The sequence below is a fragment of the Chrysemys picta genome, chromosome 2, assembly GCF_011386835.1.
Source record: "Chrysemys picta bellii isolate R12L10 chromosome 2, ASM1138683v2, whole genome shotgun sequence".
Lineage (NCBI taxonomy): Eukaryota > Metazoa > Chordata > Testudines > Emydidae > Chrysemys > Chrysemys picta.
The window spans coordinates 18,588,883-18,613,566 of NC_088792.1; the positions used below are offsets into that span (position 1 = coordinate 18,588,883).

Sequence of the window (24,684 nt, forward strand, 5' to 3'; positions counted from 1 at the left end):
TTTTTCAAATCATATGATTTACACATGTGTGTCTTTATTTATTAAAATACAGTCTGCAGGAGATAGCATGGTACAAAGAATGCTCAAATACTGGAGGACACGATATAAAACCTAGATCAAAAGAAAATGAAATGTAGAGGAGCTTTTTGAGAATACATTTTAGCATTATGATGGTCCATGCAATCCCTTGGCTTTGTAGAGCTGATACACCTAAAGGGAGACATAGGGTAATGGACTGATGAACATTTGAAAGTAAGTTAGGTATTTACACAATTGGGTGAGCATTTCTGTGGCTAGACTGATTTTCCAAACAGTGTCTGGGATAATAATAAATGAGGATCTAAAACTTGTAACACAAACCACGTTGCTTGTGGTTGTGAGCAACCACAGCCTTTTGGCCCATAAAATTCAGAGATATGGCATTGCAGATTTGGGGGAGAAGGGGAGCTAGAAATTTTATTTAAAAAAATTAAGTTTCTAGCCCTTTTCCTTTCAAATGTTAACTACTTGCTAGGTCTGTCACTAACTTACAGGGGCCTCGGGCTACCTCCTAGGATCAGTCAACTATGGCCCTGTGTCCCTCAACTTTGGGAGGGCTGCAGATGCTTGTGGACTGCTGGCAGAACAGTGACAGCCATAATCCCTATTCCCCCAGCATGTGACATTCCACAAATGGGCAGTGCTGGCTAGGACCACCCTGACCAACACTACATACCTTTCCCTACAGGAGATGAATCCCTCCGTCCCCTTGGGTGTAACTGTGCCTGCTGACACAGGATGTATGCACAGTGTATAGTCCCATGCTAATGGGAGTGAATTAAGACCAATATTTACAAAGAGCTAACATCTGCCTAAACACAATCACTAGCATAAGTCGCTGGAAGATGGTTATGACACAGAGCTGAAGTCAGTGCATTTGGTTGTATACTCTCTATGTTACATTACATAAGTATATTAGGAGTTAAAGATGCCCTAAACTTTTAATCTTCTTCATTTAATCTCTTTATGCATCAACCACATACAAGCAGTTTCAACATTCTCCTCTATTTTAAGCTGACCTTCTGCAGAAATTCAAAGCTTTAAACTCCTCTGCCGTTTACTGAGTTTAAGACGTTTAAATGTGGGTGACAAAATTAATTAACAATCTGAGATAATAAAATAGGTTAAAAGATTTTTTTTTAAACTACTTAAAGTAAAGCTAAGTAGACTGTGATGTGCCAAGATTTACTACAGTTTTAGAGACAGGCTGAAGTTAAAACTGAACTCCACATTCTGCAACACTGAATGAACATTTTATGACATGTTTTTTTTTGGTGTGACAAGAAACAATCGAAAACGCTTTGCTACTGCTAAAATCACATTGCTTAGAGAAAAATATTCTGTGGGTTACCATTTGTTGCCATGATTTACAAAGATAAGGCCTATACTCTACATCAGCTTCACAGTGAAGTTTTAAAGGAATGGAGCTTTCCGTGGAGTTTGAAGATTTCTGCATAATCGTTTGTGTTGTTGCAAACAGGACCAAATGATGCTCCCTTACTAGCTTCTCAAGAAATTCAGCACATCTCTTCAGATTCATCTCCTGAATGTTACAGCTCTCGCCTCCATTGCTTCTATCTATCCAATAAAAAGCTGATATACTATCTAAAATCACAATGCAGAGAGAAGGGTGAGCACAAAACTTGTTTTCTAGAGAGTAAAGAGTGAGAAGCAACTGGGTGCTGCTATTGCAATTAACCAGGAAAAGCCTTCCAAGGCACTGTTTGATCATTTCTTCTGTACTTTGGGACAGTCTGTGTTCAAGAATGGTAACTAGGCGAAGCATGTCAAAATGGTAGTCTGTATCAATGAACATGACTTCTACTTCTAGGCCTCCTCCCGATTTTGGAAGGACACAGCGGGCTATCAGGTAATAAAGCATTTCTGTTTTTCCTGTTCCTTCTGGACCATGGAATTCAACGACATCTCCTGAGAATAAAAAAAGAAAACAAAATTAAAAAAACCAAGCACATGAGATAGTTTGTAAGCAACATGTGCTCCATTTTCAAGATTTACTGACCTGATTTTACTTCATTCCGAGCTGCTAGCGCGCATTGACAGCTGCAAGTGCTCATTGCTTCAGAAAAAAAAAGTCTAGAAGAATATTTTGAGCCCCCTTGATCTACATCTACTAGTTCAGGGGTTCTCAAACTGGGGTTCGGGACCCCTCAAGGGGTCATGAGGCTATTACAAGGGGGGTTGTGAGCGGTCAGTCTCCATCTGTAACTTTCACTCTATGCATCCGAAGAAGTGAGGTTTTTACTCACGAAAGCTTATGCCCAAATAAATCTGTTAGTCTTTAAGGTGCCACCAGACTCCTTGTTGTTTTTGTAGATACAGACTAACACGGCTACCTCCTGATACTTGATCCCAAACCCCACTTTGCCTCCAGCATTTATAATGGTGTTAAATATATAAAAACGTGTTTTTAATTTATAAGGTGCGTCAAGGCTCCTTCCCCACTCTGAACTTTAGGGTACAGATGTGGGGGCCTGCATGAAAACTTCTAAGTTTAACTACCAGCTTAGATCTGGTCCGCTGCCACCACTCCTAATGGGCTAACTCCCTTCCCTGGGTAGCCTTGAGACTCTTCCACCAACTCCCTGGTGAACACTGATCCAAAACCCCTTGGATCTTAAAACAAGGAGGAATTAATAATTTCCCCCCCCCTTTCCTTTCCCCCCCACCAATTCCTGGTGAGTCCAGAACAATCCCCTTGGATTTTAGAACAAGGAAAAAATCAATCAGGTTCTTAAAAAGAAGACTTTTAATTAAAGAAAAAGGTACAAATCATCTCTGTAAAATCAGGATGGAAAATAACTTTACAGGGTAATCAAACTTAAAGAGCCCAGAGGAACCCCCTCTAGCCTTAGGTTCAAAGTTACAGCAAACAGAGGTAAACACCCTAGCAAAAGGTACATTTACAAGTTGAGAAAACAAAGATAAAACTAACACGCCTTGCCTGGCTGTACTTACAAGTTTGAAATATGAGAGACTTGTTCAGAAAGATTTGGAGAGCATGGATTGATGTCTGGTCCCTCTTAGCCCCAAGAGCGAACTCCCCCCAAAACAAAGAGCACAAACAAAAGCCTTCCCCCTCACCAAGATTTGAAAGTATCTTGTCCGCTTATTGGTCCTTTGGGTCAGGTGTCAGCCAGGTTACCTGAGCTTCTTAACCCTTTACAGGTAAAAGGATTTTGGAGTCTCTGGCCAGGAGGGATTTTATAGTATTGTACACATGAGGGCTGTTACCCTTCCCTTTATAGTTATGACAAGGTGTGTGGGGGGGGGAGTTGTCGCACTCCAAGGCTTGCTATGTGAAAGGGGTCACCAGTAAAAAAAGAAAAGTTTGAGAATCACTGTACTTGTTACTGTTAAACCAGATTGCTACATCCTTATCAGAACTCCTGAAAAGAAGCCAATTCTTCCTTTTGGCCCAGGGAGCTCTGTGGCTTCTTGTTGTTTTGACAAGTAGAACAAATGTAGAACACGCCCTTCTCCCATTCCTGTCCCAGTCAGCCCCCTGAAAGAAGCAAGGAACATACATCACAGATTCAACTGATGATGCATGTCAATGGTATTCAGTACTAAAACATAAAATAAAGAGATCTCCTAAAAGAAATTAAAAAGAACCGAGTTTTGACTTTTCACCCCAAAATCCCCAACAGTACATTTGCATTATTTTGCCTAATTTTGATGTCTAATTAAACCCTGCAAAATACAATTCTTCATGCTGCTTTATCAGTATGTCCTACAATGATTACTACAATGGTTAATGCAATATATGATAAAATAGAAACTAAAATCACATTTCACATGAAAAATCCATTTTGTGGCTAATAGTTTAACAACTATATGCTACTGATGACTGCACATGAACAAGTAATTTCCTTTTTCTATTCCCCCTCCCACCGCAAACACATAATTAAGTTTCACCTGCTGTTAATTAAGGCTTGTCTATACAAAGGAGTTTAGTCTACACTAACTCAAGTTGGTCTGGTCCGAAAATGCCTTCGTACATGACGCAATTCCTTAGAGTGCACTAGCTCTGTATTTATCACAAACTCTGGAGTCCTCTTTCAAAGTGTATTAAGTTTGATGCAAATTAGTGTGATCTATTGTTCATGTGGATGCAATGATGTTGCACGTTACTTTGGCAGTCATCCAACTGCTATCCCACATTGCTCTGCAGCGCCCATTACTGACCTCTCTGTGCACCTGTGTGCTCTCCACTGCTATGGGGTGAAGTTGACCAGATGTCCCCGCTCCAGTTTAAAAGCTGGCACAGTGCCAGGATCACCCCATTTGCTCCTGGATTCCAATATTATTGGCATTATAGCAATATGACTCTCACAGCCTTTACAACATAGCACAGCTCGAAACAGATGCTTGAGGCGAGACTCACTGCCATCTGAGGAGCAGAACTGGGGCAATAAGCTCTTGAGGCCAGCCTCTGCAATAAAGATATGTTTGTGGACACTGCTAGTCAGATGTCCACAGGTCACAACTGGGACACTGAGCAGTGCCAGATAAAGATCAAACAGCTCAAGAAAGCTTACTTTAAAAGTAGGATGCCAAGAAGCGGTCCAGCCATGGAAATATAACCTGCCTATTTTTTAAGAAGTTGGACAAGATATTAAGTGATTACACCACTACTGAACACAAGGAGGCTGTGGACCCTGCACCTCTCCCCCAAGGACAAGCAGCAAGAGTCATTGGAGGAGGGACATGAGGAGGGCAGTGAAGAGCTGTCCATAGAAGCCAGGATTTCTTTGGTACTCCAGACCATGAGAGTAGCTGTGTAGAAAGTGAGCCTGATTCCCAGTCAAAAACCCAGCCTGGGACTCAGGAGGCCGATCCTATGGAGGGACCCTCAGCACGCAAGTCCAGTGCAGCTACTGGCCAATACAGGGTACTGGGAACACCATCATAATTTCCTGCTGTACCCCCCCTGCCATGCTCTCAGATGCCATTTATTTCCCTATCATACTGCTGTGCAAACTTCTGTTCCAGGTGCCACACACTGCAGCCATTTTTGTAAGATGTGAGCTGCGAGCTTTTCTGAGTCTCCAGCTCCAGCCTCCCTCAGCCATATTGTCCCTTTTCCAAAATGGCAAGTGGATCAGCCAAGCAATCAGCTTCTGTCTTGATGGTCTGCCCTTTGCCCCTCTGAATAAGACCATTCTTTGCACCTGCCTCAGTGTAACACTGTCCAGAGTCAGGACAGCCTAATAGGGATGCAGAGGGGATTACTGTCCCGTTTGAACATAAGAAAATAAGAATGGCCCTAATGGGTCAGACCAAGGGTCCATCTAGCCCATTATCCTGTCTTCCGACAGTGGCCAGTGCCAGGTGCCCCAGAGGGAATGAACAGAACAGGTAATCATCAAGTGATCCATCCCGTCGCTCATTCCCACCTTCTGGCAAACAGAGGCTAGGGACACCATTCCTGCCCATCCTGGCTAATAGCCATTGATGTACCGATCCTCCATGAATTTATCTAGTTCTTTTTTTGAACGCTGTTATAGTCTTGGCCTTCACAACATCCTCTGGCAAGGAGTTCCACAGGTTGACTGTGCGTTGTGTGAAGCAATACTTCCTTTTATTTGTTTTAAACCTGCTGCCTATTAATTTCATTTGGTGACCCCTAGTTCTTGTGTTATGAGAAGTAGTAAACACCACTTCCTTATCTACTTTCTCTATACCAGACATGATTTTATAGACCTCAATCATATCTCCCCTTCGCTGTCTCTTTTCCAAGCTGAAAAGTCCCAGTCTTAATCTCTCCTCATATGGCAGCTGCTCCATACCCCTAATAATTTTTGTTGCCCCTTTCTGAACCTTTTCCAATTCCAATATATCTTTTTTGAGATGGGGCAACCATATCTGCACACAGTATTCCAGATGTGGGCATAGATATTTGCCTCCAGATGTCCCCTGCTTACTCCTCCAACACTGCATAAGCACCTGCAAGGCACAGCCTAACTAACTACAAACACAGCCATAATTCCCAACCCCGCCACAGCCTTCAGGGCACAACTACAAACCCAAAGAGCATACATTGCACACTCAAAAATCCCAAACTAGCCCCCATGCACACACCACTTACCATCTCTGAAGTCCACCCAAGACTGGAAAGAATCTTAGGGAGGGGAAATGAGAAATAGATGTTAAAAGCTATCATAGCCTCTTTGGAATATGAACAATAACCACTTGTTTTTTAACCCTACTCCCTGCAATGGCACCTGCAGCAGGCAGACACCGAAGGTCAGGGATTTATCAATGGCTGAGCGGCTGGCTAACTTTCATAGATTCCAAGGCCAAAAAAGACCATTGTGATCATCTAGTCTCACCTCCTGTATAACACAGGCCACAGACTTTCCCCAAAATAATTCCCAGAGCTGATCTTTTAGAACAAAACATCCAATCTTGATTTAAAAATTGCCAGTGGTGGAGAAGCCACCTTGAGGAGGAAAGAAAACTCAGGATGAAATGTTTGCAAACCTCACTGCAGACTCTCCCCAAAAGCTTGAAACCAATGGTGAGCTGAAGGTTGCATTTGAGGTCAGAGAGAAAAAGACATGGAGCTATCCAGAGAGAGCTGTAAAGTGGCTAGAGACAGTGTTGCTATGGCTAAAGACACTGCAGAGACATGCCGAGGCAACTCCTGGAGGGTAATACAGAAGCAGAATACTCTGCTGCAGTGCATGCTGCTAGTGAACACACAAACAATCCAGTGCCCTCAACCAGGACGCAGCCATGTTCTGCAGCCCTGGACAATACTGGGTACTGGGAACACCATCATAAGTTTCCTTCCTAATCCCACTGCCATTTATTTCCCTATCCCAAACTCATGACAGCAAGAACAATTGCACTTGGGAACCCGGCTCTTTTGAGCCACCTAACAGCCCAAAAACTTTGAGCCCTGATACTCGACACCAAACGGAGAAGAACAAGAAGAGGCAGAGCGTTTACTCATCTATGAATTGGAACCTCTCTTTGCTCCCCCATGCTATTGTGTGCTGCCCTCTAATGCATGGCCTCATTTTAAAGCTGTGTTTCATTGTTGTTCTAATTAAAGGTTTATTTCTGGTTGTCACATACTAAATTGTTGTTTAATTAAAAAAAGGTATTCAGAAAGCGTCTGCAATGAATGGTACACAGAAAAACTGTAAATTTTGCATAAGTATAAAGATACAGGCATAAGACAAAATAATGAGTGGCACGATGTTCCACTTCTACCACCCATAAGAGACACTGCAGTGCTCATAAACCATTCCTCCCTGCTCCCAGTTTCAGGCTTGAGACTCAAAGAAAGAGCAATAGGCATCCCTGACAGTATTGCCCAGGCTGTTTCCATTTTCTAGTCGATGCCTTGTTGGATGCTCAGACTGCTGAGCAAGTCTCTACACCTCAACCTCTCACCCATCGTTAAGCTTACTCGCACAAATTCTGTGCAAAATACTACATGCAGCTATAATTTTAGGCAAGGTTTTTTCTGAGGCTTCCAACTTATTCCACAAACAGCACCACCTTCCTTATAGACAGCCAAATGCACACTCCACTCTCATCTGCAACTTCTGAGGTTATAGTTAAACAGTTCCTTCCTTTTGTCCAAGTGGTCTGTGAACAGCTTCACTAGCCAGGGAAGCAGAGGATATGCTGGGTATCCCAGGATAATCAAACCAACATCCACTCCATTATTGTCCACAGTGATCTTGGGGGCAAAGTCTCCTATATTCATTACGGTCAATAGAGCTGAGTTGCAAAAGATCCTAGCATTGTGGACCCTTCCAGACCATCCCGCATTTATGTTATGAACCTGCCATGGTGGCCAATTAGCCTTGGAGCACCATGGAGAAATTCCCCTTTCTGTTTGTAAACTCAGAGCCCTGGTGTGTGTGGGAAAACAGGCACATGGGTCCCATCCACTGGCACAATACAGTTTGGGAGCCCCATGTATGCATAAGAACATAAGAATGGCTATGCTGGATCAGACCAATGGTATCCTGTCTTCCAACAGTGGCCAATGCCAGGTGCTTCAGAGCGAATGAACAGAACAGGCAATTATTGAGTGACGCATCCGCCATTGTGCAAAGCCGTCAATAATCTCTTGAGCATTACCAAGCTTTATAACCTGGTGCAACAGTACCTTACCTTATGCATGGCACCACACACCTGCATGACAGGGAGATCGACTGTTGGGGCCACTATGCTGAATTCATTGGCTATGGACTGGTAACGTTCAGGGTGGCCAGCTTCCAGATGGCACCGGTGATCCACTTCTCAAATGATCTGTGTTACCACATGTTGGTACACTGTCACTGCAGCGCCAGTGCTAGTTCAGCACAGATCTGAAAAAAGGTTACTTTTTCCATTCTGAAATTCTCTTGCCACTGCTGGTCACCCCAGGTCTGCAGAATGATCCTTTCCCACCAATCAACACTGGATTTCTGAGTCTAGAAATAATACTGCCCCATGTGAAGCTGCTCCAGAAAGAGCTCACATACTTGCAGTTGATTGTTGTCATCTTCCTCATCCTCCATCTTCTGCCAACACTGCTGTTGCTACTGGAGGAGCTGCTACTGCCGCCACATCATCTGCTCAGTGGTGCAGTGGGTGAAGTCCAAAGCCAAAGCCCTGTAGCTTCAACAGCTCAAAAAAAGCCCAAACAGCCTCTGTATATTTGGGGTTGCCACCAAAGCTGCAAGATGCATTGTTGGTCCATGCTGACCAAAAGACAGCAATTTAAAATGGTGCTAGCTTGCCCAGACAGAGAGGAAGCATGAGGTGGAGACAGCAGAATCATGGGATACTTTGAATTTCACCCCAAGTCCTAATATTCCACTGGCTTCCTCTATTCATCCCACAATGTGCAGTGAGAAAAATCCCAGAATGCACATAGGTCAGCAATGAAGCAAAGGACCATGGGATACCATCCTAGACTGCCATATGCTTAGTATGGGGGGTTGGACTAGATGACCTCCTGAGGTCCCTTCCAACCCTGATATTCTATGATTCTATGCACCAAACCCCAGGCATGTATACACAATGATGCAAACTGAAAAAAGACACAGCTATCCCGAGTGCATGCTATTAGTATGGCATACTAGTTGGTGTGCAAACTAAACCCCGACCCCCCATATAGACAAGGACTTAGTGTTAAAGAAATTGCTATTGATGAAAGATTGGCAACTGGACAACACTGACTGGCAGCACCTCTGTCATTACAGGTGGATAGGGCTTGAAGAGGGGGCTGCTACATAATAGACTAAGACTGTACTTTTATTTCTGATAAATATACAAAGAAAAAATAAAAATGGAGATAACATAGGGAAGAAAAAACATGTTACATGTCACTGTCATGTTTAGATATGTCTATTTTTGTAGCATCAACAGGCCTGTAGTGTTTCAGGTATGCAATGTGCTTGTTCCCCTTCACTAGCTAGTGATGTGTACCTGTGACTGACAATGGGAAAGTCAGCAGATTACCTTGCCTCAGTGCAGGGGACTGGACTAGATAAGTTAACAAGGTCCCTTCCAGTCCTACATTTCTATAATTCTATGATTTATTACATATTTTCTCAGACAGTGCTTGCAATATGAAACTGCATCTTTTGGGAAGATGGAATTGCAGATTGCAGGGGAGCTAGGAAGCTACTCTTCTGCCATCTGAGGTGGGGATTTTTCTCTTTGCAGGCAGATGCAACCTACTTGGAAAATTCTGCTTCATCTACAATTGAAATAATAAATTAAAAACACACTCCCGAATGCAAAGAAGTGTTAAAAAGACAAACTAGAAAGTATAATCCATTAGTAGGGAGGTGGTTTTGTCAGATACACATGCAAGACACCTAAAAATTCAGTCTTACATCAGAGGAAGATAAAAGTTAACTTATTTATTAATTGCTCTCTTTTTCATTTTAGAAAGCTACTATTCTCTTTTTTATGGTGTATGCTAATTCCATGTAGGGCTTCACCCATTATGGTAAAAGCATATGCAGTAAGGTGGACATTTAACTGCTCTATTCTGGCAGAATTAGAATTGCACAACTGTAACTGCAGCAAGCTTTGCATTTCCATGACCAAGGCAAGTGTAAATGGGGTAAGAGCTTTCCAGAGGAAGGCAAGAGCAGAGAATTAATTGCAGCTTTGCTCCAATATGTTTGTGCCTGTCTGAGTTAATAGGGTTTTTCAAGTCATTACTCAACTTTCATAGGTTATTATTGTTCACAAGTACACAGACTATCATGGAGAAGTTGGGACAAGGGAAGTAGCAGTGAATCGAGACTCTTGCTTCACACACTGGAAGTGTTAGAGGTAATTTACACATGATGTGACAGTTCTATCCACTTCAGCCGCACATGAAAACTCTCTCTCCATGTGAAATTCAGCAGTGTCTTTTCAAACTGGAGTTCAATTTTTGATGTTTCCAAAATTATACGGAAGGGCCTGGGAGGCAGTCAGGGTTTGTTTGTTTGTGCTGAATACCCCTTGCTAGACTAAGGGCAAGGACTATTCAGTATATTAAATAAATCCTCACTTTCCTCTCCTATTCAGAGTTCGCAATATTTAAAACTGCTACTTTCAGGCATCTGTTATTCTGTTGTGTCACATATAATGTGCTGAGGACATGACCACAATCACAGAACCCTGTTACAATATGAACCTGGCATGAAGAAGTCATTTCAAATATGCTGGGTGGTGTCATTTCCTCCAGCTCCTTCTCTGAGCCTTTGAAATATTTTAGAACTAATTTGTCTTTTCCTGAAAAGTGCTTTACAAAATATAGGCTCGGTCCTGCCATTGGCTTCTGCACAAGACTTCCATTGCCTTCAATGGCAATTTTGAATGTTGCTCAGTTACTGGATTTGTCAATTAAACATTAAGAGTTGTTTCATCCATCTCTGAAGTGAAATACAGCTTGTTCAAAACGCACACAACAATGCTACACAATGGTTTAGGTGAAGTAGGGGATAGCACTGTTTCACTGTTCTCAGTGGTGAGTTTAAGAAAATTATAAGTTATTCTATGAAGTAAATATTTGGTTTTGTCAGTTTAAAAGATGTTTTCGTTTTTGTGTGTATTCATATAAAGTTACCTTGTGTAAAGCTCTGCTCTGGGGGAAGAGTTCTCAGCAAGCATTGGGGACCGGTATGACCTGATAAATGCTTCCAAAAAGTTTAATTACATAAAAATGGTAAGTTTCATGAAAATCTATTCTAAAAGTTTCTCCGAGGGTTTACTGGTTTTAATCTAAGGACAAGACATCTTATTTAAACTCCCTCTGAAGTTTGTTGGATACTGTTAGGTATGACTTATGTCTGAATTGGACTTTGAAGTTAACACCCATTCTCTCAAAAGAAGTGCACTTTGGACTGTAAAAAAACTTGAAGGAGCAGGGAACTTCTGTGCCTTTGTGATTATCAAAGAGGCTGCCCGCAATAAGAACCACTATGTAATGAGAGCCCTTTATAGCATAATTTATAAATTTAGATTTTCACGAAGTTAGTGACTGGGCTGCTTGAGTAAGATAAGAGGAGGAAGTTCACCCTTGCGGATCAGAGCAAGCAAACCATGACACAACAGAGGAAGGAGAACTGGCTGACAACTGGACTTGCAAAAAAATCTTTGACAAAGTCTCTCACAAGAGACTGTTAAGGAAACATAGTAATAAATATTAATACTACCTAATATCACCTGTTATATTTTTGTCAGTAGATCTCAAAAAGTGCTCTAAAAGAGGGGAAATAACTATGGGATAAGAAGTACTGTACTGTCATAGACTAAGATACAGAGCAGGAATAAGTGGCCAGTTTAATATGGAAGGAGGTTAACAGAAGGTTTCCATATTAGGACTGGTGATGCCTAATATTTACTAATAGACCATGTAGGTGAACAGCAACATGAAAAAATGTGCTGATGGCATGGCAAAGTTTCCAGATGACACAAAGCTAATTAGATCAATCAAGGCTAGAGATTGAGGCCCTATCAGAGCTAGGTGAATGAGCAGCCGGATGTCAGATGAAATTCAGTACTGTTGAATTCAAGTTGATGCACACTGTAAAGAATACCCTGGACTATTCATAAGTACAGATTGGTTCTAATTATCTGTAATCATACAGGGAAAAAGATCTGGGTGTCACTGGCCCAGGAGCAAGGGCCAGAGACCGGAGTGGGACCAAGAGGTCCCCGGAAGGGAAGGGGAGCTGTAGTGCTGGGTGAGGGATGACTCCTAACATCCCGGTGGCCAGAAGTTACCTCCTGCCTGTCAGCTTTGCTCCCTGCTCCAGGCAAGCTCCGTGCAGCAGCAAGGAGGAGCTGGAACAGGAAGGCAGTAATGGTGCTTCCGGCCACTGCACTGGCTGCCTACAATGCTGCTTCTCTGCTGCTGGGAACTCTGGGATACATCCAAAGGACTTCCGGGACCTGCAGGGTCCTGGGACCCTAGGTCTAAGCCCTAGGGTAGCACAATTGGTGTGTGCATGTAAAGGGAATTAGGCTTCAGCCCAGGCTCAAGCCCGAATGTATGTTGCTGTACAGACATACCCTCAAATGCTATTATATAAATAGATGGTATGTTCTCACCTAGAATACCGTGCTTAGTTCTAGCCATCCTATCTCAGAAAGCACACAGCAGAAATGATGTCTTAAGTATTACTAATTAGCAAATGCTGGTAGAACTATTCCATTGCACTGCAGCCCAGTAGATAATTCAAGTCAGGCTATTATCACACTTAGTGGTAGTGATGGTGATGTGTATTATTCTATAGGTAAGGCTACAAGTCCTTCATGGAGGTCAGATTTCATGACTTTCCAGGATCTCTGTGACTTCTGCAGGGGCCAATGCAGCTGACCCCAGAGCCAGCTGCATCGGCCGCTGCTCAGGTGGCCCGGGGCCAGCAGCTGGTCCCGGGTGCTGCCCCAGAGAAGTGATGCCCCGGGCCACCCCCACCCGGAGCAGCAGCAACGGGGCCCTGGACTGTCCCCTGCCTGGAGCAGCAGTGGCGGGGCCCCGGGCCATCCCCTCCCAGAGCAGCGTCAGCGCCCGCTGGAGTGCTCCTGCCCCCCACCCCAGCACCTAAGATTTAGTTAGGGGTATTTACAGTACAAGCCATGGAGAGGTCAGGGGCTGTGACTTTTTGTTTCTTGCCCATGACCTGTCCATGACTTTTACTAAAAATACTCGTGACTAAATCGTAGCCTTAACTATAGGCTGTTGCAGCTTTCACACCATCAGATGCTTTGTGACAATGATAGGTTAGTCATTTAGGAAATTGGGCAGAGGCTGTCACTATTCTCTACTTTTTGCAAGTGAAGGTAGGGGGAGGAAATGTTTACCTCAAATTAATTTTGGGTGTCATATTAAAGCTGAAAATCAGAGCTGTACATTTACACCCACACCTAAGCTTGATATTCAAAGGTGGTAGAGAGAAACTTGATTGGCAGTAGTGGAAAATTATTTTTAAAGCTCATGCCATTTCCACTATTTAGGAATACAGTACAGTATTATGTAATGTGCTGATGTATCCTTAAAGGCACAATTCCCTCATGATTAGGAACAGTGGCTGGAATATCACTACAGCTCCAAATGTTCGTTGCTTCTATTTTATGATGCTCTGACTATTCATTATGAATACTTGGTTGCCTGTAATGGAATCATGTATAATTTATTTAAACATTGCAGTACATATTGTTCTGTTTCAAATACAATGAAAACAGGAAAAAGCATAGCTAATTTAATAAAATGCTAAAAAATAAATAAAATTTTCTGTGAAGATGTTTATGAAATAATTCACATATATGGCATGGTAACATGACTAAGACAACTTACAAAAATGAAACTAATTAAGGTGAGAGGACTAATAGAAAGTTAGCTTTTCATCAGGGGTTTAAACCAGCATAGCTAGGAAAAAAGATCAAAATAACAAGTATATGGGCTCAGGTAAGTAAAAATGACTTGCAGGAATCTTTTAAATGAACTTGTAATATTAAGGGTCTGCATAACAAAATTAATTAATACAGGTCAAAATCTGTACTAGTTTACATCCTGTGCAACTCCACTTCTGTGAAGACCATATTTGGCCCTACCTACAAATTTAAGATTGGTATTATTTTGGTTCACATCCACAGAAAAGAGAAGGGCATCGGGGGGGATAGCTTGGTGGTTTGAGCATTGGCCTGCTAAACCCAAAGTTGTGAGTTCAATCCTTGAGGGGGCCACTTAGGGATCTGGGGCAAAATAAGTACTTGGTCCTGCTAGTGAAGGCAGGGGGCTAGACTCAATGATCTTTCAGGGCCCCTTCCAGTTCTATGAGATAGGTATATCTCCATATATTATTATTAAAAGAGAAGGGCATCAAGAAATAGTTCCAGCTAAATCTCTATTTGGTACTTTGCACCCAAGAAGTAAAGAACAGACTGAAAAGTCATTAGGTTTTTTTGTGTTTGTTTTAAAAAGAGAGGTTATCCTTTCTGCAAACTCTACAGAGCATTATTTAGAGTACTTACCAATTTCAGTAGTTGGTTTTTATTACTATTATGGAGTAAGAAAGCAGTCCTGAGCTGAGAAAACTTCACTAATGTGAATTAGCCTTATTGTGAAAGTGTTCAAACTTCTCTGAACCAAAAGGTTTCACCTGTATAACAGTTTGCTGGTGCAGGAAGCTGGAACAGGCACCCAAAAAAGCAGCTGTTACAGTGAATCTGTTTAATGCTTTCCCACTGGAAATGACAACTGCAAAATTTAATTCTTGAAACAAATATTAAATTGAGTCCATCTTTCAACAAAAGTAAATGTTGAGAAGATGAATATCTCAGTAAAAGTCCATACACTGATAGAGTACAAATAGGAGTTGCAAAAGCCATTGGATAAATTTTAATTTAGGTTATGAATTCATACACTGAATACTAATCTAGGTGAGGGGGAGCCACGCATACACAGAGAGAATCTGTGCCCTCCCTACTCGCAAAGAAGGACCTTTTGAAAGACAGTTGGTTCAAAAGCTTTACATGAATTCTCTCATTCAATTTTAAATTGCCATATTTCCCCAATTATGACCCAGCCACTCCATGTGTCTGATAGCCTTAAAATACACATGCAATATGGCTGCAACAACTGCTGTAAGATCATACTGGCCAGTTTTCCCTACAACTGGGTTTATGCTTTCTTTCATGTTACCCACTATCATGGAACAGCCTTCCTGAGCTGATACTCCAGGCCATTACCCTTTTCCTCATTCAAATCCCTCCTGTTGATCTCCCAGTTCTTCTGCAAAGACTAAAAGAAATTCGTCATCTAAATCATCTACTTATTTTTTCATCTTTAAAAATCAACAACAAAAATCTTCACTTCATCATATTGTGCTCTACCCTTCATATAGTCTTACTGATGTTGCCTTGTTCTCCCAACTAGCCACCATCTTTGTTCCACATGTAGTCTAAATGCTATAAATACACAAATGCTCCACAATTAATCTTTTTTTAGACTGTACACACTTTCTTTTTCTCAGTCATCATGATCCTTTTTATTGCCTGTTATTTGTTCTAATTCTTCCTATACTCATAGTAATTTGGAGGAATCAGAAGTATACACGAGTCAGATGCAGTTGCACCAGGGTCACGTAGAGTGGCACTACTGCCTCTCTAATTTTACATTAAATTCCCTCAGACAAACATAACAGCATTGGCATCTCACTGCAAGGTCCTTTTAGTTTATCATATTTGCTGCTTTCCAGATGGTGGTCCCCAAATTGACATGTATGCTGTTTGATTTCATAGATTCTAAGGTCAGAAGGGACCATTGTGATCATCTAGTCTGACCTCCTATACAACTCAGGCCATAAGACTCTGAATTAATTCCTGTTTGAACGACAGCATATCTTTTAGAAGAATTTCCGAACTGGATTTAAAAATCGCCAGTGATAAGAGTTTGCACCACAGCCCTAGGTAAGCAGTTCCACTGGTTAATTACACCCACTGTTAAAAGTTTGTGCCTTATTTTGAGACTCAGTTTGTCTAGCTCCAAATTCCGGCCATTTGATCTTGTTATATTTTTGTCTGCTAGATTGAACAGCCTTGTATTATCAAATTTCTGTATCCCATACTTACAGTCTGTGATCAAGTCACCCCTTAATCTTTTTGGTAAAATTAAACAGATTGAGCTCTTTGAGTCTTTCACTATAAGGCATATCTTTCAATCCTTGAACAGTTCTTGTGGCTCTCCAGTTTACCAACATCATTCCTGAATTGGACATCAGAACAGAACACAACAGTTCAGCAACAGTTGCACCAGTGCCAAATACAGAGGTAATATAACTTCCCTATTCCTACTAGAGATTCCCTTGTTCCTGCAGCCAAGGACTGCATTAGCCCTTTTGGCCACAATATTGCCCGTGGAACTCATGTTCAAGTTGCTTATTCATTGTTACCCCCAAGTCTTTTTCAGAGTCACTGCTTCCCAGGACAGCATGGCCTTTGATCCTACATGAATGACTTTACATTTGGTCATATCAAAAAGTATATTATTTGCTTGTGTAACACTGAGAGACCCCGGTCATCAGCGGGTGGGATTGAACCAGGGACCTCTGGCGCTTAGTGCATGTGCCTCTAGTGCATGAGCTAAAAGCCAAGTGGCTGTTAGCTACGGCTGAGGAGCAGACTCATTTAACTCTCTCTAAGTGGTCTTGGTGCCACTAGATGTGACAGAACACCACACCCAGGAGGTGTGTGGGTTACACCTGCACCCAGTTTGCTAAGTGATCTAGATTGCGCTGTATCAGTGACCTGTCCTCTTCATTATTAGCCATTCCCCCATTCTTTGTGTCATCTATAATTTTATATTTTCCTTTAGGTCACTGATAAAAATGCTAAATAGCACAAGGCCAAGAACTGATCCTTGCAGGACCCAGTAGTAACACACCCAGTCAAAGATGATTCCCCTTTTACAATTATATTTTCAGACCTATCAGTTAGTTAGTTTTCAATCCATTAAATGTGTGTCATGTTGATATACTATTCCAGTCTCATAATCAAAATATTTTACAGTACCGATAAATGTAAATGCCTTACAGAAGTCTAAGTATATTATGTCAACATTTAGTCTCTCCCTGAATTCAGGATTTTACAGCTATTTGCATGCTCGAAGTAACCTGATTGACATAAACTTACTTTGATACTGTACAGTTTTGTAAGATCACACACACACACATATATATATAAAATATATATATATATATATTTTTTTTTACCATAAATGGGAAATCCTTCATCTGCAAACAGACAACGTTCAAGATTTTTCAGAGAACTTCTGCCCTCAAGTCGTGCAAGTAGCTTTAAAAACAAAAGATAAAAAGACGTCGTGTTAACTAAAAATAATGGGTCATGGGAATCAAGATACAACAGAACCACAGAACTTAGGGGGTTTTCAATGATAGCTCTGTCAACAGATTAATTTGATTTTAAAATGCCTTTCTGCAGACATGTGGCAAGCTCAGAGATTGGACAGTACAGTAATAGATACAGTAATTCTATCTCTCCTAGCAACGAGCACCAGGATTCCATGGCGATAAGTGCCATGTAAGAACCTGTATTTACAAAACCACAAGAATGAGCTACTGGCAGATAAAACTGCTGCAAGAATGGAGGTCTTTGAAATATGGAAATGTTGCCATTTTATAGGATGAAAGGAAAGAAGCTCCTTTTGTAACAGGCATCAGACAGTGACTTCAAAGTAACGATCTGGAGGTGAAAGGCTGTATTCCCCATTATCAGTCTCCTGAGTCATCCAGTCCCTCAGCTCATTTATAAGTAAAAGCGTCTTACATATTTCAACTTACATTAGATGTGGGACTCCGATGGGCTACAGATCCTATCACCTCACCGTCACTTGTTCAAACACAGCACAGGCTGGTAGTTACCAAAAGTCATTACACGATGGCTGTTCAACAGCCTTTGTAAGGCAAGTGGGTGTTCTTGGGCCAGTTCTTAAATGGACAGGTGTCCACATAAAAAATGCACTATAGTTGGCAGTCTCAACAAAGAGGCCAACAATTCAAGAAATGAACACTTCACCCACTGTTAGAAATGTCCTTCCATACATGGATTAAAGCACATTGGCAAAAAAGCTTGCACTGCTGCCAGAGTATACGTCCTGAAGACAGAGCACTTCAGTCTCCATGAACCACCCATAAGCTCTAAATTAATGATTTTTAGAATAAAATAAATTCTGTACAAGTGTCTCAAATCTCCCTCCTAGCCATATCCTTTGGGCACTCAGCACATAACTCTAAACATAACTTCCCAGCACACATTTCTCCCTCCTCCACACTATATTTGATGGACTTTTCTTCTGAATCTCCTTGCTATTGTCAATTTAAATGATTTAAAAACCAATTTTCTGTGTTTTCTTTTAATGGTAGTATAAAAACTCTAAGTGACACTGAATTTGCTTCAAGAGGTTATGATGTGAGTCCAAGTAAGACACTTCCACAGACATTGTACCATTCATTTCTATTAATAAAATGTCAATGTATTTGCCTTCGTAACTGTTCTGTTCAGGTGTGTTGATAAGAGTCTCATGAGATGCTCATTAAAAGTAGAATAAAAACACTTTAATAGACATTATACTGGATCTATTATTCATGCATTTGTTCAATGCATGAAATACTTGTATAATACATGTTAGATCCATGGTTACAGTTTTGACACTGCAACTTGTTACCAATGTTCACTGAAAAAATATATTATAGTATTCTGTATAAACAGGATCAGGGAAGAGACTGAATATAACTTGCTCTGTTATATTGTGCTGCTGCTGTTCCCTCGTGCTTATGGATTCTCTCCCTCCCGTGTTTATGTTCTCTCCATTCTCATCATCCTGCACTGCATCTTTCCCCTTTGTGAGTCTCCTGTTCCCTTCTGTCTTTGCTTACCTGCTTTCTCTGAACCATGACTTTTACTGCTCCACTGTGTTTAATATGATGGCAGCCAAGTGAAATTCACCAGAATATCATGATATGCAAGAACTCCAAAGAGTGTTTTAACACATTTACTTAGCTGTGAGACATTTTCATAGCAAATGGTTCATATTTACAAATGTCATTCATTTTATATATGTCCAGAAGATAATACATATCCATTAGTAATTGAAAAGGTTAGCTTGTTATCCTGCTATCTAGCCTTTTTCTCCTTACATTCTTTTGCTGCTATTTACTAGACAAAACACTCAGTCTACTTTGTTCTGCAAGTCAAATAAAGTTTACTAAAAATCTTACATAACAGTTCGGCTGGGAACAGTAATATTATATGAATATCTGTTTTAGAGATCCAAGTCTCGCAAGATCATGGACTGCTTTACTTTGATGCTTAAGAAGTCCTCAGCCATCAGGAGACACAGGCTGTCAAGCTGAGACACTAAGAATATATTTAAGACTTTTGAACAAACAGCCTTGCCTCTAGAATGATAAATTATTAGATTTCAGCTAAGTATGGTTTTCGAAGGCAAAGTTCCAATAGTGTTACTCTCTTTCAACCTAAAAAAAGGCATAAAGAGGGAGCAGCAGATAGATGTGTTTCTGTATTCATGTTTATTAAAACATTATTAAACGTTTAAGACTCATTTAAATCCACAACACAAAGTGTGTTTAGGGCTCCCACAGCATCCTCAGCACAACCATGATATGATTAATTATTGCATTACATTACAGTGTTGCCAACTCTCATGATTTTTTTTGTGAATGACAAGATTTTGGCTGGGCCTGGAGCCTGTCTGGAGATGATGTGAGAAGCTCCACCTTTTATGCAAATTTAAGCCCTGCCTGGGGAAACCCCCTCTGATTTGCTGCATGCCTCACTTGCCAGCCTTCTAGGGCAAAGTAATCCATCAGAGCTGCTATAGCTAGAGCACTATCTCTCCCTCCCCTCAGCAACCTGAAGCCATTCTCATTGGGAGAGCACAGGGGATTGAACGAGCCCAGCAGCTCTGCTCCCTATTCCTCCACGCTTTTGAGCAAAGGAGAAAGCTCCTATGCTCCTCCCCCTCACACCCCGCCTGGGAAGATGCTGTTACAGCTCCTCTCCCCCCAGGCCTGGGAGATGGGGGTGAAGAGTCTAGGAGGAGCAGAGGTGAGGCTGTCGGGGCTGAACTGATGGGGTGTGGAGGGATGAGCTGAACTGATGTGGGGGAAGAACCGATGCAGGGACAGACAGGACAAGATAGATTTGGACAGTGGGGTGCAGAATTAATTACTGGGGAAATGATGTGCAGATGTGAGCATGAGAGCTCCTGCTGAGATCAAAATCATCTTACCCAATAATTTTGGAAGAGTGAGAAACAAAATCTCACACACATACTGTGGATGGGCAAGGGGAGTTAAAAAAAAAAAAAATCAACAAGACAGACCAAAACCCACCACAATATAATCTTTTACATTTTTTTTTTTTTTTTGGAGTCTGACTTATGATTTTTGATCTTCTGAATTTGGCAATACTACATTTATTTATCACAGCACTGCTCATCCACCATTCTGAAATTTCTTGTACTAGAATGCCCCTAAACATGAATGGGGGAAGACTTAAGTATGTTTTGAGATGTTCTTGCTTAAAAGGGTATAACTCAATATTTAGCTGGTATAGTGTTCAAGTTTTTCTTTCTTTTTAAAAAAAGGAAGATCTATGACATTTGGTGGTGTTCAAACTGAAATTATTCCCTACTTTTTAAATAGAACACACTTTATTGGAAAAGTTAGTAGTATGGATGTTTCAACAACTCTCCTGATACAAATTAAGACAAAATTACATTCAACTAACTCGGCAGTTTTGCATGGACAAGAAAATTCAATTTAGAAACTATGATTGAGATTTTCAGACCAGTGCAGGATTTAGCCACACATCTTAAAAGGAATGGAGGATGTGAGGCTAAGTCACTTGTACTGCTCTACAAATATAAGGTACCCTGCTATGATGGCTGAACGTAGGCACCACTTCAAAAACTGCCATATCATTGCATCAAAGATTACCTTAATATGCATTTCCTAGTTTGTATTAAAAGCATGTACTTGTTTTTTGTAAGTCTCTGTACATTATGAAAACTATAAAAACAAGTGTGTCTTAGAACTAATGGCTCCTTGGAATCTCAAGAGAATATGAACTGTGCTGGAAACCTGCCCTATGCTTTGCAGGTTCCTATTGTTTTACAAGGCTCTGCAAATGTGTACATGTAGTTGTTCACATTTAGTTAGTTGCTGAATGCTAAGGTAATATAAGCAGTCTGACTACTGGATGCAGCATTAATTTTAAAGAAGTGCCATTTCAGTTCCAGCTAAACGTGCATCTTTTTTTTAAATCCATACTCTTCCCCTCCCCAATTTTCATTTTAGAATAGAAAATACTTTCTGTATAGGGCATTTCCTGGGGATTAGTTAGTAGTTCTTGATTGTTCCAGCTCCTTTCATCCAGTCATTAGTCCTCAGAAAATATCTGGTGCATTGATCATTATAGCTTAAATATGAACCTGTGGTTATCTGAACTGAATGCTTACATATTTGAATGAAAATAACTACAGGTGCTTATCTTGAGCACTAAACAGATTATTCACAATTCATTGATGATAATGCATCTGTGTTTCTATGATACTTGTGTTTTCTTCCTAGTTTTGAAGCAGAATCTCCACAGACACTTGCTCTGTTGGTATCATGCTATGCACCGTGGGATTTCCTGGCAGGATCAACAAGCAACTTTGCAACAAACTCTGTGAAAGGTCTGTCCATACTACACACCTAATGAGGCTGAAGCAAAACTACGTTCAGATAAGACACAAGAGAGGAGACCTTACCATTTGTGGTAGTTAAAGATATATTGAACTTTTCGTGAGAGCTGGGACTACCTAGTCTCTTGGCCATATTCTGGCATAGGCAGTTTCATGTTACCTTCTTAACATTTCTACTGTATAGGGTAAAATATTTGTAGTCATCAAAGGATCAGTCTGCAATAACAGAAATCACTTGCTTCTACCTTCTGTTGTGAATGGCTTAAATAACCAGTTAACACAGCACTGCTAAAGAAAGTAACTGAACAGAAAAAACTGGAAGAGATACAGCAACATCTGGTCACTATTGAGATCAGCATGCCATAATTTAATTATGGGTGCTTACTTCTTCCTTCACATAAACTTAACTTTTTTCCACAAAATGATTACCTTCCAGTGCTTTTCTGTGTGTATCTACCTTAGTAAGAGAGTAGCCTAGATGTGTTTTCAATACATTTCTGAATAATTGCACTTTACATTCTATCACAGTTGATCTTTTTATGTGATTATTAGTGTGTAGAAAATAGGGGTCCCTGTGGACAAAAGACATCTGCCCATGTGGAATAAGTTTCAGGACAGGGGCCTTAAATGGTAAGTTTGCTGAGGAAAGGACACTGGGAAAATTTTTCAAAAAATGTCAAAATCACTTAGGAGCCTCAGTCCAATTGAAAATGAATGGTACTTCAATGGAACTTAAAGAGTTTTTCCCTATATCTTTTGGGAGGTACTCAGCACATTTTTGCGTGCCATTCAATAATATGCAACATTTCTCAGCAATATATTAAAAGTGTTAAGAGACCCACTGGTCAAAAAATGAGAGTGAGACATTTTTACCTTTCACAAGCTATTTGCTTAATCAAAATTCACTTACTCTCTTTTACTACCTTCACCTCTTACAGCTTCCATTGTCACTCTGTTTTTACAAAGCTCATTTTATGAGATTTTTGAAGAATTATTTGTTTGGCACAGAATTTTTTTCTTATGAGCTACACAACATTCTACAAGGAAGTGTTGCTGCAAGATTTAAAGACTTTCAGAGTACTGGTCAGGGTCAAAAGGTCAGAGAAAGAGGGTGGGTGGTAGGAGGGTGGAGAAAAACTGGATGAAGAGTTAAAGAAACATAAGCCTTATTGCTATGAGCAAAACTTCACAGGGCAATTTTAAAATCTTCCAAGTTTTTAAAAAAGTGCTTACGTGACTACAATTCATCTCTACCTTCACGTCCATTAAGGTGAACAACAGTCTCTCAAACTTTCTGAGGCCTTATCTACACTATAAAAATAGGTCTGTTTAACTACATCACTCAGGTGTGTGAAAGATCCAACACCCTGAGTGATGCCATTAAGACAGCCTAACCCCCCCATATAGACAGCGCTACGTTGACAGAACCTTTTGGGGAGGTGGATTCCTACCCCAACGGGAGACCCCCCTCTTGGCAGGATGGGAGAGATAGCTCAGTGGTTTGAGCATTGGCTTGCTAAACCCAGGGTTATGAGTTCAATCCTTGAGGGGGCCACTTAGAGATCTAAGGCAAAAATCAGTACTTGGTCCTGCTAGTGAAGGCCGGAGGGGGGGCTGGACTTGATGACCTTTCGAGGTCCCTTCCAGCTCTATGGGATAGGTAGTGTTGGCTACACTATTGAAGCTCTACAAGTCCCATACATGGTTAATATCAGCATGCACCTGTGTGTGGATACAGGCCCTGATTCAGCCATTCACCCTATTCAGCAAAGTATTTAAACATTTGCTTAACTCAAGGCACATACTTAAGCCCCATTTTCTTCCACGGGAATTAAGCGCATACTTCAACACTTGGCGGCTTGGCCGGCGCGGGCCAGGGGCGCACATCTTCTCGACGGGCCGCCAGCCCTTGGGAGGCAGCCCCGCCGTGTCCGGGCAGGATGCGGTCTGCAGCGAGGCGAAACAGACGTGCCAGCGGGCAGAGACCGCGGCCGCGAGCTCCTGGGTTCCCAGCCCAGCGCCGGCCGGCAGCACCCACATCCTAGGCGGGGCTTTTCAACGTGTCCGTGTCCTCCCTGCCCCCGCCAAAGGGGAACCCCTGCCGGCCTGGGTGCTGCGAGGGGCGGCGCGACACCACCCGGGACACGCCGGCCCGGCCCGCGCTGCGCTTCTCGGAGCCCCGCGTGGGGGCGGTGCGGGGGAGGCCGCTCCAGTCCTGGCGCCCGGGCCCTGCGGGGGCAGAGCGGCCAGGCCCGGGCCGGGGAGGAGGGGGCGCTGCCTCACCTGAGTGCCCGACTCCGCCTTCCGGAACCCGTCACTCATAGCGCTGAGGAGGGGGTGGGGACCGGGACCGGGCCCAGCAGCAGCGGCGCCTCCCGCCCCACCGCCCACTCGTCGCACATGCGCAGTGCACCACGTCCCTCCGCCCCCCCCTAGACTGGCACGACCAGTCCTTCTTGGGGCGCTGATGCTGCACATGCGCAGTGTCGCAGTAGTGTGTTCTGTCGCGGTTGCGCGTTAGGTGATTGAGTTGGTTCCCTGGACAGCTCAGCGTGCGCGAGCTCCAGGGTGGGGTTAAGGTTGTTATGGGGAGGGGTTAATTATGCACCTTGCATGGTCATCGCTCTATTTAAATTATTTTCTGTGATCATCAGAGGCCAGTAATGTTAAGGGGTGAGATTTTTAATTTATTATTTGGTGGCCAGAGTGAAATACTCACATGTGAAATAGAAACACTGGGCCAAAATCAGCCCTGATAAAGTGCGTGCAAATTCCACTGAAGGCAATTACATCAGGCAGGAATTTAGGATAACATTATAAAATGTGGGACTCTAACACCATACTTATCTGTCATGTTCCAGCTCAAGATCTCAAAGCAC

General features: G+C 42.0%; 1 protein-coding gene across 2 annotated transcripts; it reads right to left on the bottom strand.

Annotated features, from left to right (window-relative positions):
- On the bottom strand, nucleotides 1-24,263 carry XRCC2 (X-ray repair cross complementing 2). Of its 2 annotated transcripts, XM_005297187.4 has the most exons (3): nucleotides 24,089-24,263; nucleotides 17,289-17,370; nucleotides 1-1,968 (listed from the first exon to the last, which is right to left on the bottom strand). In XM_005297187.4, the coding sequence occupies exons 1-3, from the start codon at nucleotides 24,125-24,127 to the stop codon at nucleotides 1,253-1,255; spliced, it is 837 nt and encodes a 278-aa protein (XP_005297244.1). In that variant the 5' UTR covers nucleotides 24,128-24,263; the 3' UTR covers nucleotides 1-1,252. The 2 variants fall into 2 exon arrangements, with proteins under 2 accessions (XP_005297244.1, XP_042715142.1); XM_042859208.2 differs by lacking the exons at nucleotides 17,289-17,370; nucleotides 24,089-24,263 and adding an exon at nucleotides 23,611-23,978.
- Between the last annotated feature and the right edge of the window lie 421 nt (nucleotides 24,264-24,684).